Source organism: Amaranthus tricolor, chromosome 12 (assembly GCF_026212465.1).
Source record: "Amaranthus tricolor cultivar Red isolate AtriRed21 chromosome 12, ASM2621246v1, whole genome shotgun sequence".
Taxonomy (NCBI): Eukaryota; Viridiplantae; Streptophyta; class Magnoliopsida; order Caryophyllales; family Amaranthaceae; genus Amaranthus; species Amaranthus tricolor.
Window position 1 is genome coordinate 15,312,537 of NC_080058.1, and position 17,434 is coordinate 15,329,970.

Consider the following 17,434-nt stretch of genomic DNA (forward strand, 5'->3'; position numbering starts at 1 on the left):
GATGACATGCAATATTTGCATGAGTATCCGATTGCTATGTCCTTGCATCATGACTCACCCATACCTTGTGTTGATGCACCACTTACTAGCGAAACTCTTGTTACGGTGCCTAGTAGGGATGATAATCGGTATTAGACTCGACCCGGATCCACGTCTATGGATCCATATCCGTTTTCACGGATCTGGGTCCTAAAAAATTGGACTCGTTGGATCCGGATCTGTTTAAATTTCACGGATCCGGATCTAAAAAATATATTAAAATACCCATATGCCATAGTTACCCAGACTCCCTCACTTCAATACTACTACTCTACTAGTCTGCTACTGCCTCACGACCTCAATTCCTCAAATCAATTTACTCATCACTCATCAGCATCACAGCATCACTCACCATGATCACTCTCGACACTGCCTCCCACTCCCACCAACTCGACACTCGACAGCCAACGGCCCCACCGCGACATATCTTCTCCCCTCTCCTCACAGGCGGATGGGAGTGGCGGATTTGAAGGTAATAAACCTAATTTTGATTTTTTTTTTTCTACAATACTTTTGATTTATGTTGAGTATTAGATATATGTCTAATGTTGAGTTTAGTGGTGATTTATGTTGATTTATGTTGATCGAGTTTTTTATTTATTTGATGTTAGTGGTGGATTTATGTTGATTTATTTGAGTTTAGTTGTTGATTTATGTTGAGTTTAGGGGTAATTTTTTATTTACATTGAGTAGTTTTTTATTTATTTGATGTTAGTGGTAGATTTATGTTGATCTATTTGAGTTTAGTTGTTGATTTATGTTGAGTTCAATGGTAATTTTTGATTTATGTTGAGTTCAATGGTAATTGATGACTAGTAAATTTATCACAGTGTATTATTAACATTAGTCTATAAATATCGTATTATTGCAATCTCAATACAATCAAAAATACAAAAAAAGAGCAAAAACAAGTCAGACCCGTTTTGGACCCAGATCCGGTACTGGATCCGTAGTTTCCACGGATCCGGATCCGGATCTGGGTCTTGCAAAACTGGACCCGCGGATCCGGGTTCGAATCTGGATCTTGTTTCTGAAAACGGATCTGGATCCGGGTCCACCTAGACCCGGTTCAGATCTGACCCGTTGCCATCCCTAGTGCCTAGTGTGCCTTACATTGATGAGATTCTCACATATGTGCATGATCATCCATCTCATGAGCCCTTTGGCTTAGAGGTCGATGTGTCCTTGATTGAGGAGCCTTAAGTACATGCCCTTAGCGTGTCTTTTCTTGAGTCTCATTATGTAACTCTTAGTCATTATGATCTGATAGAACCTTAAAGCTTGTTCCATACAAATAATGTCGCCAAATCTTAAGCACAAATACGATAGCTGCAAGCTCCATGTCGTGCGTCGGATAGTTCACCTCATGTATTTTCCACTTTCGTGAAGCATACGCAATAACAAAGAGTGCAAATAATATACTTTATCAATATATTCTTAACACGCTCCTGCAAGATGGACGTCTGGAGGAAAAGTTCAATCTTGATGTACCAAAAACACATATGATGCTCAAAGTTATCATGTCAAACAATATTAGAGTTATAAAGAATGTAGGTCTTTTTTATAGAGAATCTAGAAGGGACGAGATTCAATTTCATATCATATTAAATATACCATATTAATACAACTGTGTAATATCATTAATCAAACAGAGCGTAATAGCAATATTTATCATAATCTACTTACACCAGAGAAGTAAAGGTAAAGCTTGAAGTATGTACTGCAGTTAAAGTGGAAAATCATTTTTTATTTATCTAAGACCATAGAAGTATAATTTATAATACTTCCATTTCGCTGAAAAGAAAATGTTTAATTTTTCACGCTATCCAATACACTTATTTATTGTTTAATATCTCTTATTATACATAATGAAATATTATAAAAAGTGGATATTAATAATCGTTGCATTGAGATGAATCAAATAAGATATCACTTGAATATGCTTTAATTTATAGATTAGAGTAATGAATAGTATCAAAAAGTTTGCAAAAAACAAGTGTAACAAGAGCGCGTGTCTAAAAGTAAATATTCCCTTTTCCATTGGAATAGAGGGAGTAAATCACAAGCAACGTTTACAAAATTTTAATTAGTAGTAGCACAAAGGAGAGAAGAACCTACAAGTATGGGTTATTTTTAGTAGCATAACAGGGCATGTACACAAGGGCTGAATAGTAGAGTTATAACTATACAAGGTAAAGGGTTGGAAAGGCTTAAGGTAAAAGATTCCTTAAGAAGCAGCACCTAAAGGAGGCGGAAGAGGAGCAATGCCTTCTAAGTACCTTATTGGCATCAGACTGCTTGACATTATTGTATCTTCCTCGTCTTTCTCTTCATCGGCATCCCAAAGGAAGTGTGCGTGTGATGCTAGAACGTAACTGCACAATCAAAATCAGACATAAAATAAGGCCCGACACAACCTAAACTATCAAAAATGAAACACAGAATTCAGAAATGATCCAACTCAAAACAGCTTGACTTGAGACCCAATTTGATTATCTGAATTGTGTCAACAATTGTGAAATTAGAAGTTGAAAAATGGAGGCTCACCAGTCATCAGGAGCTGCTTTGACAGCTTGATCAAAGTAAGTCTTAGCTCTTGAAGAGTCTTTCTGAGTTTTCCATATCAAATCAGCATAGAGAGATAACACGTTTCCATCACCGGGATTTGCAAGTATTGCTCTCCCACAATACTCTTCGGCTTTAACATAATCGCCTCGAACCTGTTTGCATTGCCAATAATATAAATCACTAAATCAACAAGCTTATAATTTATTCATCTAATCATTTCAATGGAGACAAGTACTTATAATGTTAGATTAGATTGTCAATTTACATATAAAGCCAAAACCACTTCGTAAATCAAAGTGTTACGTCAAAGCAAAACTGATGCATAGCAAGTCTAGTAGAGTTATATATTACTTATCAACTTATGTTATGTTATGTATGGTGTGACTTGAGGGCACATTTGATGTGTATATTCATGTATGTCTTTTGGGATAGAATCCTATAAGTGTGTTAATGTGGATATTTAAGTTTGTAACTTAATGTTTGTGGTGTTTAAAGTGTGATTTAATACTTGAAGTAATCATGGGAATAATGTGTGTTGATGATGTTTAATGAAGAAGTGTAAAAGGTTCTTTGAAAATGTTTTGCTATGTTTAGTCGAGCAGAAACTGACAGAAGTGATACTGAACGTCGCTCGGTCCAGCGAGCTGGTCGAGCCCTTGAGTGGGTCGAGCGAACAAACAGAATACATCAAGTAGCCTGTTGTAGCCCGGTCGACCAGGCCGCTCGACCGAGCGAGTCTCTGTTCTGGTCAAGCGGATCTTTTGACGATTCATAAGCTGCTGTTTTTCGTCCCTTTAACTTCTTGGAGCAGTTTCAAAGTGGTTGATACTCAGAATTAAAGCTGTAATCTCATTGAATGTACTTAGTTTATAAATAGAGAGCTCTCATGCTCATTCAAGACACATCAAACACATAAAATACAACCCCTAAGCCAAACACATAGTCTTTTGTTTTGTCTCTTACTCAATTGTAATACTTCATTAGTAAGAGTGTTTTACTCCATTGAAATAATATAAACAAAAAACTACACATCACAGAGGATGTAGCCATCATTGGGTGAACCTCCTTAAATCATTGTGTCATTTTGCAAATCTTATTTTATCAAACGTTTGTTTATTCATTCAAATTGTTATCGTTCATCAAAGTTCTTAACATCGTACCGATCTTGGTAAATTATTTCATGTTTTATATGCGGCTCTAATAGATGTTCAATTTATGCTGCATGGATCAATACTTTTTAGGGAAAATTGTTAGAAAATACCTAGAAAAAACTTACTTTATGTGAAAAACTAACATTTTTTTTGTCAAAAACTAGCTAGAAAATTTATTTTTGTTGTCAAAGAGTACCTATTAATGGTTACCATCGAAATTTCCGTTAGTCAACCAAGATTTAACCAAAAAATGTTTATCGTTTACCATTAGCAATGGAGATAAGATGGGATTTAAGAGAAGTTTGAAAGTCAAAGCAAACCCCATTAAAGAGGTCGACAATCTGAGAGGTATCCAAATTCTTCAACAAATAAAGCCAGTCGTTTCATACAACAAATTGCTTATTACCTCAGAAGGAGATTCATCGATTTTGGGAGGTTGAAAAATCGGAAACGAAGAAGTCTCAACCAAAGTTGCTTTGATGGGTTTCAATGAATTTCAAGATTTCCACTTTCTGGTAGATTTGGTTTTGTTCAAATTGCAAATGTGCAGCACTCAATGTGTTAATTTGTTAGATAAATGGCTTCTATTGACTGTAAAATATACAACATTTTGAGAAAAGATTAATGGGATTGTTAGTTTGGAATAAGATATAATAGTTCGACATGAGTGCACCTGAAAATTGGATAGGAAAGTGGGAGGAGAGCTGTGAAGAAAAATTGTAGAAGAAGCCATGGATGGCAGTCCTGTAATGGCCGCTGTTACCGATTATTGCAGCGGAGGGAACGTTGTTGTACCGTTAATAGGTACTCTTTGACAACAAAAATAAATTTTTTTAGTTAGTTTTCAACAAAAAAAACAAATTATTCTAGGTAGTTTTCACAAAATTAAACATTTTCTAGATATTTTCTAACAATTTTCCCATACTTTTATTAAAAAGATAAACTTTTTGACAAGAAGAAAATGCGTTTTACCCAATCATAGGAATCAAAAACCCATATTTTGATAAATTTAAGCTTTACACACAAGTTCAATGAAATTACATCTTAAAACTAATTGGTAACAATAATAGTCCATTAAGCGCATATGTTAGCCAATTTATCTTTTCGATGTGGGATCATATGTTTTGTTATTTTTTCCAACACTCCCCTTCACATATGAGCTTATTTTATTAATCGGGTAAGAACGTCATTCTTTTAGAAACCGCACATATCAACAATTTTTTAAGTTGATCGAAATCCATTAGCTCTGGCCTATGATAAATTGCTACTGGGCTTGTACATACTAAAATCCAGACAGAAAAAGAATTGACTGCACACAAATCCGATAAAGTTTCATCCTAAAACCAATTAATTATTGGAGTAATAGCTTATCAAACTTATAAATTAATCAAACTTCTCACTAATCTTTCCGATACATGGGTTATTTTTTCCAACATGTTTTAGTTGATTGTTTAACTTTAACAATCAATTAAGATAAAAGAGACTTTCTTTATTCAGTACACAAACTCAAGTTTTCATTTTTCATACTATAGTTGAAGAAACTTAAATCACATTTTCAATCAAACCTACTTGTAATTTTACTCAAATAACTCATAATTTCGTTTGAATATCCAGAACTTTGATTAAAACCCACAAGTATATAAGAGAAGTATTTCTGTAAAGATCAACTATTGCAGAATTTCAAAGACAAAAAGAAAAAATTACCTCTTTCAAGAATTTTGCATAATTACCCAAAAGAAGAGAATTTCCAGGATTAGCTTCAATCATTTTCTGATAATACAAATCAGTAGTTTCACCATCACTTCCATTATTCGAATCCCAACCACCAAACCCGAACCCAAATCCAAACCCATGTCCACCATCAAATCCACCACCAATACTGTCGGATCCTTCACAACTCAGCTCCTCTACATCACACTCCTCTTCTTCCTCAACAACTTTTTCTCTCAAATAACCTAACCCAATATTCGTCAACAACCTTGAACGCGACCCAGACCCATATTCTAACGCATAATCCGACCCGAATGGATTTGACTTGGGTGATACGGCGCTAAGACGATATAGGTCCGACTCAGAAAAAGCTCGCATAAGTTTAGTTTTAAAACAAAACGACGTCGTTAAAGAAAGAGTGGATTTGTTGGGCTCGGGTGAAGAATTTGTAGAAGTGGATGCTCCGGATGTAGTGTTATTCGGAGTCCATGAGTTCAACAATGGTGTTGATGAACTTCTTAGTAGCATTTTTTGCTTAATTTTTGTTTTTGGTGTTTGATTTTTTTTTTCTCCTTATTTACAAAAGAAAACAAGAGAGAAAGAATGCGTTTATAGGTAACAGAAGAGCGTTTTGGAGCGTTGATTTTTTAAGAACGCGGTACACGGAAGAATAAACGGTACTGATTGGATTATGAATACGGGATTTTTACTCCTATAATCCTACTATTTTGGAATGTAGGAAGATTTTTATATTGGAAAAAGCAGCATGTCAAGTGAGTATCGCAATCTTTAATTCATATCACAATAAATGTTTATCATTTTAATTTTTTATACAATAAAGAAATGCTTTTTCTTAAATTTGGCCATTATTTTTAGGTATATTTTGGGGGTGTCAAAGAGGTCGGGTTGGGTCATTTTCAGGTTCGAATCATATATAAATTGGTCAATAGACCCTTAACCTGAACCTGACCCGTTTAATTAAATGGGTCAAAAATTGAAATCCTGACCTGATCTGTAGCAGGTCAGGTCAACCTGCTAATGACCCATTTAACCTGCTTTTTTTTTCAGGTCATTGAACCCATATATTTCAGGTCATTTGACCCAATTAACCCATATATTATATTCACATTTCATAGTAAACATGCTTCAAACAAAATCATTGTGTAAAATATCCATTACCTAAAAATATCAGATTTCGACATTATTTTTACTCAAATCAGACTCATTGTGCAATGATACCTTCATGAGATCATCACTTAACCCAATTTCAGATTCATCTTCAATTGATTTAACAACATCTTTGGAGATAGGTACAAAATTAAAAGTCTCAATTCTAATGGGATTTGATTCTAAAGCAGTGGAATCATTGACATGATTACTCCCAAGAACAACAAAATGGAAATACAAAAGCAAACTCGAAAGGAAAATACACAAAGAACTCAATATACATAATCTACTTGTATATTATTATGAAGAATGGAACACAAACAAAATCGAAAAAATCGAGCATTAAGAACAATGAAAATAGCAGTAACAGCAATGAACATTAAAATCTAAACCCAAAGAGAGAAGAAGATGGTAGTGAGAAGAGAGAAGAGGAAGGATTGAAGGTCGAAGACTCGAAGCACTACAAGACGAAGTGGAAGGCGCACAGGGAAGAGGAATGAGGAAGGCGCACAAAGAAGAGAAATGAGGAAGACGCACAGAGAAGACTAAAGAGGAATGAGGAAGACGAAATAATTTTAGGGTTTATGATTTTCAATTGGTTAATATTAATAACTTCATGTAATTTTAGGCGCCGTATGCCATCCATCCGCATTTCGCAGGCCCAACTCTTAAGTGGCCCAATAATGTGTCATCTAGTATAATGGGTTAATATCATATAATATGGGTTGACCTGACCTGACTGACCCATTTAATAAATGGATTAAATAGGTTTTTTCGGGTTTAAATATTCAACCTGAACCTAACCCATTTAATAAACAGATCAGGTCGGGTTGACCCATTTAATTAATTGGGTCAAAAATCTAAACTCAAACCCGCTAATTTCGGGTCGGTTTCAGATCAGGTTAGCAGGTCGGGTCAGCTTTTGCCAGCCCTAATTTTGTATGTAGGTAACGTAGTTTTAACAAATACTAATGGAAGCAAATCATAAATTTTTTATTGTGAAACATTATAATATTGTACTTAAAGCTATCGTAATATTATTACTCAAAAGTATAAGTTTTTCCATTAATGCGTGAAGTTAGTTATGTGCTCTTGTTTTCTTTCTTTAAAACAACATTTTCATTCTTATTTCTCTCTCATCCATCCTCTTTTTTTTTCACTCAATTTGACAAAGCTCTTTACTTATGATACTTAAAATCTTCCAAGCTTATTAGTATAATGTATAATTTCATTCTTAATCTATAGTTAGAACATACTCAAATGATAATTTATTTAATTAGTTGTAATAAAATTTTTATTAATATAAACATTTTATAACTTTTCATAGTTAAAGATATTTAAAATTTATTTAGTATATTAACATACGTATAAAAGTAAATAAAAATAATTAAAGTGAATTGAAGGAAATACTACTATACAGTAAGAAGTTGTTTAGTTGGAATTTATTGGAGAAAATGTTTCTTTTCATGTTCCTTTACATTATGAAAAATCTTGTACATTATAGTAAACTATATCACAACTTGAGGTTATCACTAACATCAATATCATTATAAGTTGCTAGTATTGATGTTGTTATACAAGTGTTCGTAGTCTAGGACATGTCATGGTGATGTGGCCTTATACTTTGAGTCTCATTGGTTTAAAGAAGTCGTCATAAAGTGCACTTTATTGTTGTGAAAGCTTACTTGATTGTTGGTTTAATGGATGCGAATGCTTATGTGATTGTTGAGTTAATGTCATAACATATGAACAATTATAAATTGAGTAATGTGAATTGCTTTAGTATGCATTAGAATAAGTGGAAGTTGCTTTGAATGGGTGAATTATAGCTTGTTCTAGCATTTAGATGCCCTTAAGTGGAGACAAATAGGCTTATTAGTTCTACTCCAAACTTGTATAGGTTCCCAGTTCATAAAAGGAAGGTAGAACCTTAGTTGGGTGATTATTGTGACTTTTTTCATGTAGTGACGCTTACAGGTACGTACACGTGGTAACTAACTTTTATATGTTTACGTTTAAAAGTATTATCAATGTTTGCGACTTTATGCATTGTATTATAAATATGAAGTACTAGAGTAAGCCTTATACATGAATAGCTATTGATGGTGTGTCTCTTGAACTTAGAATGGTATGGACGCATAGAATTAAGGTATTATTAGAAGTTGAGCAAAATTCCCTTGTTGATAGAATTTCATTATGTTTACTTGAAATCGAAATGACTCCCCTCTAATAAAAGATTAGACTATGTTACTCGGAATCATAATGTTATTTATAGAAAGTTTATTATTTGAGTTACTGGTGAGTCTTGTAAATCCCATAGTTCTCATTGATAGCAAGAGTATGTGCGTTATCGGTGAGTCTTGCAAACCCCATGGTTCTCATTGATAGCAAGAGTACATTTGAGTTACGGTGGGTGTTGCAAAACCCATGGCTCTCATTGATAGCAAGAGTATGTAAGTTACCGGTGGGTCTTGCAAGCCCCATGGTTCTCAATGATAACAAGAGTATATGAGTTACCGGTGGGTGTTACAAACCCCATGGTTCTCATTGATAGCAAGAGTATGTTAGTTACCGGTGGGTCTTGCAAACCCCAAGGTTCTCATTGATAGCCTCTAATTCATATTATTCATCGGAACTATCATTATCATCATCACATATAGTTTCAAGATCTTGATCTAATTCATCCTTACTAGACTCAAAATCCAACATCTCCTCCTCCTTATCCTCCTCCTCCTCCTCCTCATCTTTGATAGCCTCTAAGTCATTAATTTGATCATCATTATACTTCTCATTAATTTGATCATCATTTGGGTTTAAATCAGCATATTGTGGCTCAACATCGTCTCTAACCAAATGAATTTCTTCGTCATCTTCATCCTCCATAAGAATCAAACTAGTCGATCCACTTTCAATAGTATTCCACAATGTTTCATCATCTTCATTATCTTCATCATTAGTGAAATAAAAAACGTAGCGTGGATTTATCGTAATTACAAATCACCATTGTGGTTCATCATGCGAAGGCATGTAAAACACTTTATTAATTTGAGAAGTTAAGGCAAAAGATTCATTGGTTTTCAACCTGTAAGTGATATTAACAAGTACAAATCCAAACTTGTCCATATCAATCCCACTCCTTTTATTAAAAACATCAAACCATTTACATCTAAACAAGATAACATGAGGACTTTAATTATGATTTTTCAATGCATCATATTCTAACACAATAAACTCCTCTAAGTTACCATAGAAGTATTTTTTACCACTTTCATTATCTCCTTTCACAATGACACCACTATTTTGGGTTTTTGGATTTCTTTATCTCCTTTTTGTGAGAAATCAAAATCCATTGATGATGTAACCTTCATAAGTAATAACACTTTTCATTGGTCCTCGTGCTAAGCATAATAACTCTTCGGTTACACTTTCATCTCCTTCATTCCAAAGTTTTGTTATTTATTCATCAATATAAAAAAAAGCAAGAGAAAAATCATTCCTAAACATAGTTTCATACGTAGAAAAAATAATGAAATGTTTGATAACTTATTCTATCCTCAACCCATTTTTCAAAATCAACAGTGTACGCACTTTCCTTTTCAATCTTCCTAGATCATTTAAAATACAAATAGATCAAATATCACCTTTCTTCATAAACTAATATATAATCATACACAATACAACATCACTTACTCCAATAAAGGTTGTAATTCATCCCAATTTCTCAAAACATAACCATGAGCTTGCTTCCTTTCGTCAATAATCAGTTGGTTTAGATTTGCCTTTTCAAGTGGCTTGTCCATTTTGGAGAAAAAGGATAAGTTATGAAGTTGGATAGGTTCAACGTCTTCATTTCGATCTAGGCAATTAAATTGTTTCTCAATCATAGACAAATATCGAGAGCAAAATGTTAGACATTTCTTTTTAGTGTACCCTTCTGCAATAAAACCTTCTGGGTAAGCTTTCTTATGTACAATTACAAATGTTTTGAACGTTTGCATTTCTGTAATAAAATAATTATTAGCCAATGATATGATGAATTTATATGATACACAATACACATAAAGCATGTACACCAATTCACCTTTCAAAACGACACATCCAACGGTAATGCACGGGACCAGCTAATTATGCTTTCATAGCTAAGTGTACAACAAGGTGTATCATTATATCAACAATCAAGGAATGAATATGCGCTCCAACTTGTATAGGGTCAGAACAATGCTTTTTTCCATCTTTTGCAACTCGGACACTCTTAAAGTCTTAAAACATAATTGTTAAAAAAATAAACTAAGCTCTCTTAAAGATTCTAAGACCTTCTCATCTAAAACACCATGGAAAACTGGAGTAAGTAAATCTTGCATAAAAACGTGAAAATCATGGCTTTTCATTCCTGTCATGGTACTGTTTATTCAATTAATTTATTTATTTAATAATTAGCATCATATTACTAAAATACCCTTTGACCTTTTCAGTTGACCTTGACTTTCGGTCAATGGGCTTTTTCTGGGATTACCATTTTCCTTGAATGGCCCATGGGCCAGTTACCTCTAAAAAACCCTAACTCCCCAAGTCACCACAAACCGGTGACGCCCACAGATCAGACCCAAAGAAAAGGGTCGAAATATCAAAATTATTCAGAGAATCTCGCCCATCTGTAACATCGAAAAGTCGGACCCCTAAACTGGGGTTCAGAAATCAAAATTAATCCAAGTTAAAAAAAATGTCCTGCTGGTCAGGTCAGCATCAGAAACATCCATAAGTCGGACCCTCTGAATGGGGTCCCAAGACCAAAAATCATTCAAGTATAATTTTCCTCGATGTCGCCTGCACGTGACATCAAAAACTCGGACCCCTAGAATGGGGTCCAAGGGTTGAAATTATTCTAAGTATAATTCTCTTTGGTGTCGCCTGACCGTGACATTGAAAAGTCGGACCCCTAGAATGGGGTCCAAGGGCTGAAATTATTCTAAGTATAATTCTCTTTGGTGTCGCCTGACCGTGACATTAAAAAGTCGGACCCCTAGAATGGGGTCCAAGGGCTGAAATTATCCTAAGTTTAATTCTCCTTGGTGTCGCCTTTTCGTGACATCAACAAGTCGGACCCCTAGAATGGGGTCCAAGGGTTGAAATCATTCTAAGTGTTCTCCAGACGAAAAACATTCCTCGACCTTCCGTCAGGACAAGTCACGGCTTAGAAATTTAAAAACTCAAATAACTTCAAATACTCAAAATAACAAGTATATACATTGTTCTGAGAAACACGAAATAACTACAATATTCAAATTACATTGTTTGGAAAATATTCTAAATAATTACAAGTTCAGGATTACAAAAATGAAGGTTATACGTCGTCAAGGAAGGTATCCACATCCCCTTCGAGACCTTGACCCGGCGGCGGAGGAGACCCGGTCATCCCCTCTTCAAGACTAGGGGTGAAGCTTACATAATCTTCAATATTAAACGGCTCCACCTTAATCTCGGACAGCTCCTTGGATAAGCCCTGGAGGTTTCTACCTTCGTTAATGATCAAGTTCGACAAATCAAGGCATAAACTCTCCAGGCTGGAGAGCGCCATGTTTTCCGGGACATCAGACCCTGGAGGAGAAGAAAAGGTCAAATGGTCTAAGTCGAGGCACAAGGCCTCCTTTTCAGCATCATCATCTATCTTCTCCGACCAGACCCTCTTCTCCTCCGCATCCCAAGTAGGATCGACAAGCACCGCCGACTCCCTCTCCAAGATTGGAGCTAGGTTGGACAAGGCTTCGTCCCCCTTTTGATTGGCAGTTTTTTGAAGGGTTTCGAAATCCATGCCCAACTCCGCGGCAACCAGGCGATACTTCTCGTCACTATTCATGGAACCGGCGCCCATCATCTCCGCCGTCAGATCTCCCAGAAAACTTGACGCCTCCGGCTCATCCGAAATTAGCCAGTCTCGAGCTATCCGGGCTTTCCTTCCCAAGAAAAGTTTATACACTTCAGCCGTGGATAGTACCATCTTGAAATTGGCAGAATCAGCAGCCACCTGCTGCATTAGACGCTGATTTTGATGAACCAGCTTGGCATGAATATCCATCAGGCGGCCGATCTCATGGCCGAGGGTCGCGGACTTGCTGGAAGCAGCATCCAAGTTCCCGGCGGTCTCCTCCAGCTGCTTTCTCGCCTTTTCCCGCCATTGCTCAGTCTGGACCAAGCGTTCTTTCAGCTCAGAACACTTGGCCAATTTCTCCTTTAAGCCCGGCAAATCCTCCCGCAACTTCAACAGTTCTCCGTTCAGCTCTTCGCAGCGGGAGGTAAGGGAGGCCAAGGTCTCTTGATCCGCAGCACTTTGGCGGCCAACATTGAGCTCAAAAGCCAACCTTATAAAGGCCTGCGAAGAAGCAATTTATATAAGATCCAACAGATTGAAATGAAAACCATTTACCGTGGAGGAAAGAACGTTACCTCTGCCGCGGAAGCCTGCGCCTGACGCACTCTATCGCGGGGGGGCATGGACTCTAGAAGGTCGACATCCACCTTACTGACCAGGTTGGACGTCGCCCTGTTGAAACGAACGATCAGGCCCTTATGCCCCAACTCCGTGAAGGGCGTCTCATGTCGAAAGGGTGGAACTTCCCGACGACGATACACCTCCGCAAATTGTGAATCCGGAGCCGCGGAAGACTCCCCTACTTTCTCTACAGTGGCTGAATCCTATGAAAAGAGAAATTTAGAAAAAGCCAAGTTAAATAATTAGAGTTAAGAAAGAAGTCGTACCTTAGGCGGAAGAGGGAGAGGCTTTTCCGCGGCCCTTTGATTAGCTCCCTAAGCAAATCGCATGACGCTGAATTTCTTCATCAGGTCCGGATTCTTTGCTCTTAAATTTTCCTTGGCTACCCCTGAAAAATCAAGAGTTAGAAATAAGTAAAATACTATAAAAAGGGAGAAAGGAATCCGACGGCTCTTACTCCGATCGATAGCCAAGCTAATGGCGAATGCCGAGAGGAGGTTCTCATTCTCCAACTCGGGACGACCTGGTATCCAGTTGAGTTGGACGTTCATAGGTTTCCTCCCCAACTGAACGTCCATCTTCGTGTATTCTATGATCACCGCGTCGTCAAAGGAACATTGCGGGATCCCATTATTGAAACCCGAAAGGTTGGATTTGATGTCAAAGGATGTCTTGATGTTCCATCCCCTTGAGTTGTACAAATAGGCAAACTTGGTCCTATATCCCTTCTGGTTGTCGGGGAGGTCGTGGACTATCTTCAGTCCATGACGATGAGTAAAGGTTATCCAACCACAGCCATGTAATTGGGAATTACATAACCGGGCTCTAAATATATACCTAAATGCTGTGAGCGTCGGTGGCACGGCCAAAACTTTACAAAGAATCAAAAATGCCATCATACAACCCCAAGCGTTGGGGTATAACTCGGGCACAGAAAGGTTCAAAAAATCCAGCACCTCTCGGAAAAAAGGGTGGAGAGGAAATCTAAGTCCTAATTCGAATGAAGGAAAATATACGGCTATACAGTGTGGAGGGGGAAATCTAACAGTATCATAATTCCCCGGTGTAATAATGTTGATGTCTTCTTTTAGACCCCACTTCTGAGAGATGGCTTCCCGTCGACTTTCCAAATCCCTTTTGGTTTGTAAATCTATGAAGTAATTAAGGGGCCCGCCGTTTGGAATGTAAAATGGAGGAGGGACCAGCGCCGCGCTTTCCCTTCCTGATGACTCGGTTGATACTTCAACGTTTTCCATATCTACATACAATAACCTTTCCAGGTCAGGATTTATTCGCGGCAAGTAATTCGGGAAGAAAGCAATGCTCACTTGCCAAGGAGCAGTTTTCATTTTCTCCGGCGTATACACAGGGGAGACAGACGACTCATCCCCGGCCTTTATTGATTCACAATGAGGGGTTATTCTCACCGAACTACTATCGTCCGAATCATTCATTAGCAACCCCTCTTTATTAAAGCGTCTACATACTACCAAGGGAATTTCCGTCGGGTTAGCAATGTTAATGTCCAAGTTAGCTAATGTATCATGAGTAGCCGCGACATCCATATTAATAATATTCGTAAAATAGTAGGCGAAACTTGTAAAGAATAATGGACAACTTCATAAAACTAATTCAAAACCTTTAAACATTCAAGAACATGAAGAACAGTTTGAAGAATAATTTGAAGAAATTTGAAAATATGAGAAAAAGTTTGAATACCTTGAAGAGAATTTGAAGATTTGTCAGAAACTTGATGAAGATCTGTCAGAAACCTTGAAGATCTTCGAGAATTTGTCAGAAGTTTGAAGGAGGGATGAAGATTGTCAGAGCGTTTCTCTCTACTTTCTCTTTCTAGCGATTTGAAGATTTGAGGGAGTTAATGAAGATTAGATGAGAGGAACTGTCCCAACCACCCTATTTACTGCAGCAATAAATGCCTTGGGACTTGAACCCTCATTAAACAAAAAATGGAATCCCAAAACGAAAGCTGGGAAGTCGATAAGTCGGTCTCCCAGTTAGGGGAAGTCATCGAAGATCTTTTCTACGTGTTTTAGCAGTATCCGTGAGGTCTACTAGTCGGACCCTCAATAAAAGGGACATGTTGCAAAATCTTTCTAAGTGTCAGTCCTTAACTATAGATGGGAGGTCGAAAAGTCGGACCCCCAATGAGAGGTGAAACCTCATAAAATTCTCTAAGTAACTAGTTACCAAACTCTCATACAGTCGTCAGGTCCATAAGTCAGACCCCCAGGGAGAGGGAGAATATGAAAAATTATTCTAAGTCTTTTAGCGCTTAAACGTGTCCAGGAAGTCAACAAGTCGGACCCTGAACTGCACCCCTAGAAACGAAAATTACTCTTAAGTATGAAAAATTGCACATTCGATAAGACGGATGTTATGCCGCGTCACCTGAGTAAAGCATGAATGAAACAAGTACAAAGGAAGTCCGTAGGATCGATAAGTCGGACTCACTGGTACATTCAGTCAATGGTGTAAAAATTCTAAGTACAAGTGAATTCCCATACTTCCGTACGATCAAAGACACGGGCCTTCGTACTGATTCCGCGTCATAGAAGAGCAAGGGGTATGTTCTTCCGTGAAGTCGACAAGTCGGACCCATAGATGGCCCTATTCCAGGTAAAAAATTCTAAGTATAGAAGATCTCTTGTATGTCCGTGCGATTGAAGACACGGAATACGGTGCTCATTCCGTATCATGGAAGAACAAGGGGCTTGCCATGACTAGGTATTGGGAACATTTTTACTTTTCCGCAATGTCGAGTTTGTCCGTATGGTCCATAAGTCGGACCCCCAGGTGGTCCTTATCATTTCCAAAATATTCCAAGTGTGAAATATTACCGTATGATCAAAAAGTCGGACCCTCTGGTACCCCTTACCATTTTTGAAAAATTCTAAGTATGGGAGAATTTTCATGATGAACGTGTGAATTGAAGACGCGGACTCTTAGTTCGCGTCATGGTTAAGCCAAAGGCGCGGATGTTCTCCGAGAAATAATCATGCCCTTGTTAGTTTCCCGTAATTTCAGCTCAACAGAGAAGTATAGGGGATTTCCGTAGCATCAATGAAGAGGGAGCCAGGATCGGGACTCCAATTATCCTACGGCATGTTACAGGCCGCGGTTCTACGTACGAAATATGTCGGGATGTCAGGAAGATTTTGTGTTGGTCGCTAAGTCGATAAGTCGGACCCCCCTTTTTGTGGGTCAAAACTTGAAAAATATTCTAAGTATGCAGCACGTTGTATGGGTCGTCGTGGAATCAAGCCCTCGCATTTACGATTTTGCTGCTGCGGTATAATACGCCTGAGGCTACTCCGCGGCATGTTACAAGCCGTGGCTTTGTTCGTTTTTACACGATTATTTTGAAAAGGTCGTATCTTCTTCGTCACAACTCAGAACTTGACATATGAACAGTCGATTCAAAGCTTACAAGCTCAATTTTCATGAGCCGTTAGAAGATTCGCCAGATTGGATATGTGTTCATCCGCATGGGGCTTTCGAATGTTCTCTACGATCGTGTTCCATCACTAAATCAACTCCGACGGGCACGTGTTTTTCCGCATGAAGGAAGATGTTTCCGGTTGTAGGGGCCCTCCCCTCACATCATCCTTTATGCGTGGGGCTAAATGTCATGGTCCTGTTTATTCAATTAATTTATTTATTTAATAATTAGCATCATATTACTAAAATACCCTTTGACCTTTTCAGTTGACGTTGACTTTCGGTCAATGGGCTTTTTCTAGGATTACCATTTTCCTTGAATGGCCCATGGGCCAGTTACCTCTAAAAAACCCTAACTCCCCACTTTCCCACAATGTATGGCTCTCCTTGTTTCAAGATGGATAACTGTCCATTCTTCCCATGACCAGTCCACCTCCCATTACTCCCACTACTCCCATGATAGTTCACTTCTTCTCAGATACAACTTCCCTTCCTCACCATTATAAATAGGGACTACCATCAAGGAGGGAGGATGATCTAAAAAAATATAGCTTTCCTAGTATCCTTGCTTACATTACTTCCTTAGCCTACCCAAACACTAACACTAGCAATCTCAATCCCGACATTTCCTCTTGCATTCATTCTATAATCATTCATTCATTAATTTCCGATTTACGTTCTGACTTGAGCGTCGGAGGGGTTTTCCGGGAGATCACCCCCCGGACAAGGCTAACGTGTTGTGTCTCAGGAATTCAGGTTGCATCCTCCTACGAATCGCTGCTCCCGATAACACTTCCACTTGTGGTATCTTAAGTGCCTTCCACTTCCTCGTTTCATTACCGAAACAATTCCC

The 17,434-nt window shown here is 37.7% G+C and overlaps 2 protein-coding genes across 2 annotated transcripts; both read right to left on the minus strand.

Annotated features, from left to right (window-relative positions):
• Positions 1-1,968: 1,968 nt before the first annotated feature.
• Positions 1,969-6,111, minus strand: LOC130828847 (uncharacterized). The gene is made up of 3 exons (XM_057694861.1): positions 5,463-6,111; positions 2,587-2,759; positions 1,969-2,414 (listed from the first exon to the last, which is right to left on the minus strand). Exons 1-3 carry the CDS (start codon positions 5,994-5,996, stop codon positions 2,267-2,269), a joined length of 855 nt encoding a protein of 284 aa, XP_057550844.1. The 5' UTR covers positions 5,997-6,111; the 3' UTR covers positions 1,969-2,266.
• A 3,146-nt stretch (positions 6,112-9,257) lies between these two features.
• Positions 9,258-10,633, minus strand: LOC130828619 (uncharacterized). The gene is made up of 4 exons (XM_057694584.1): positions 10,326-10,633; positions 10,179-10,240; positions 9,998-10,069; positions 9,258-9,580 (listed from the first exon to the last, which is right to left on the minus strand). The coding sequence occupies exons 1-4, from the start codon at positions 10,631-10,633 to the stop codon at positions 9,258-9,260; spliced, it is 765 nt and encodes a 254-aa protein (XP_057550567.1).
• Positions 10,634-17,434: the final 6,801 nt, after the last annotated feature.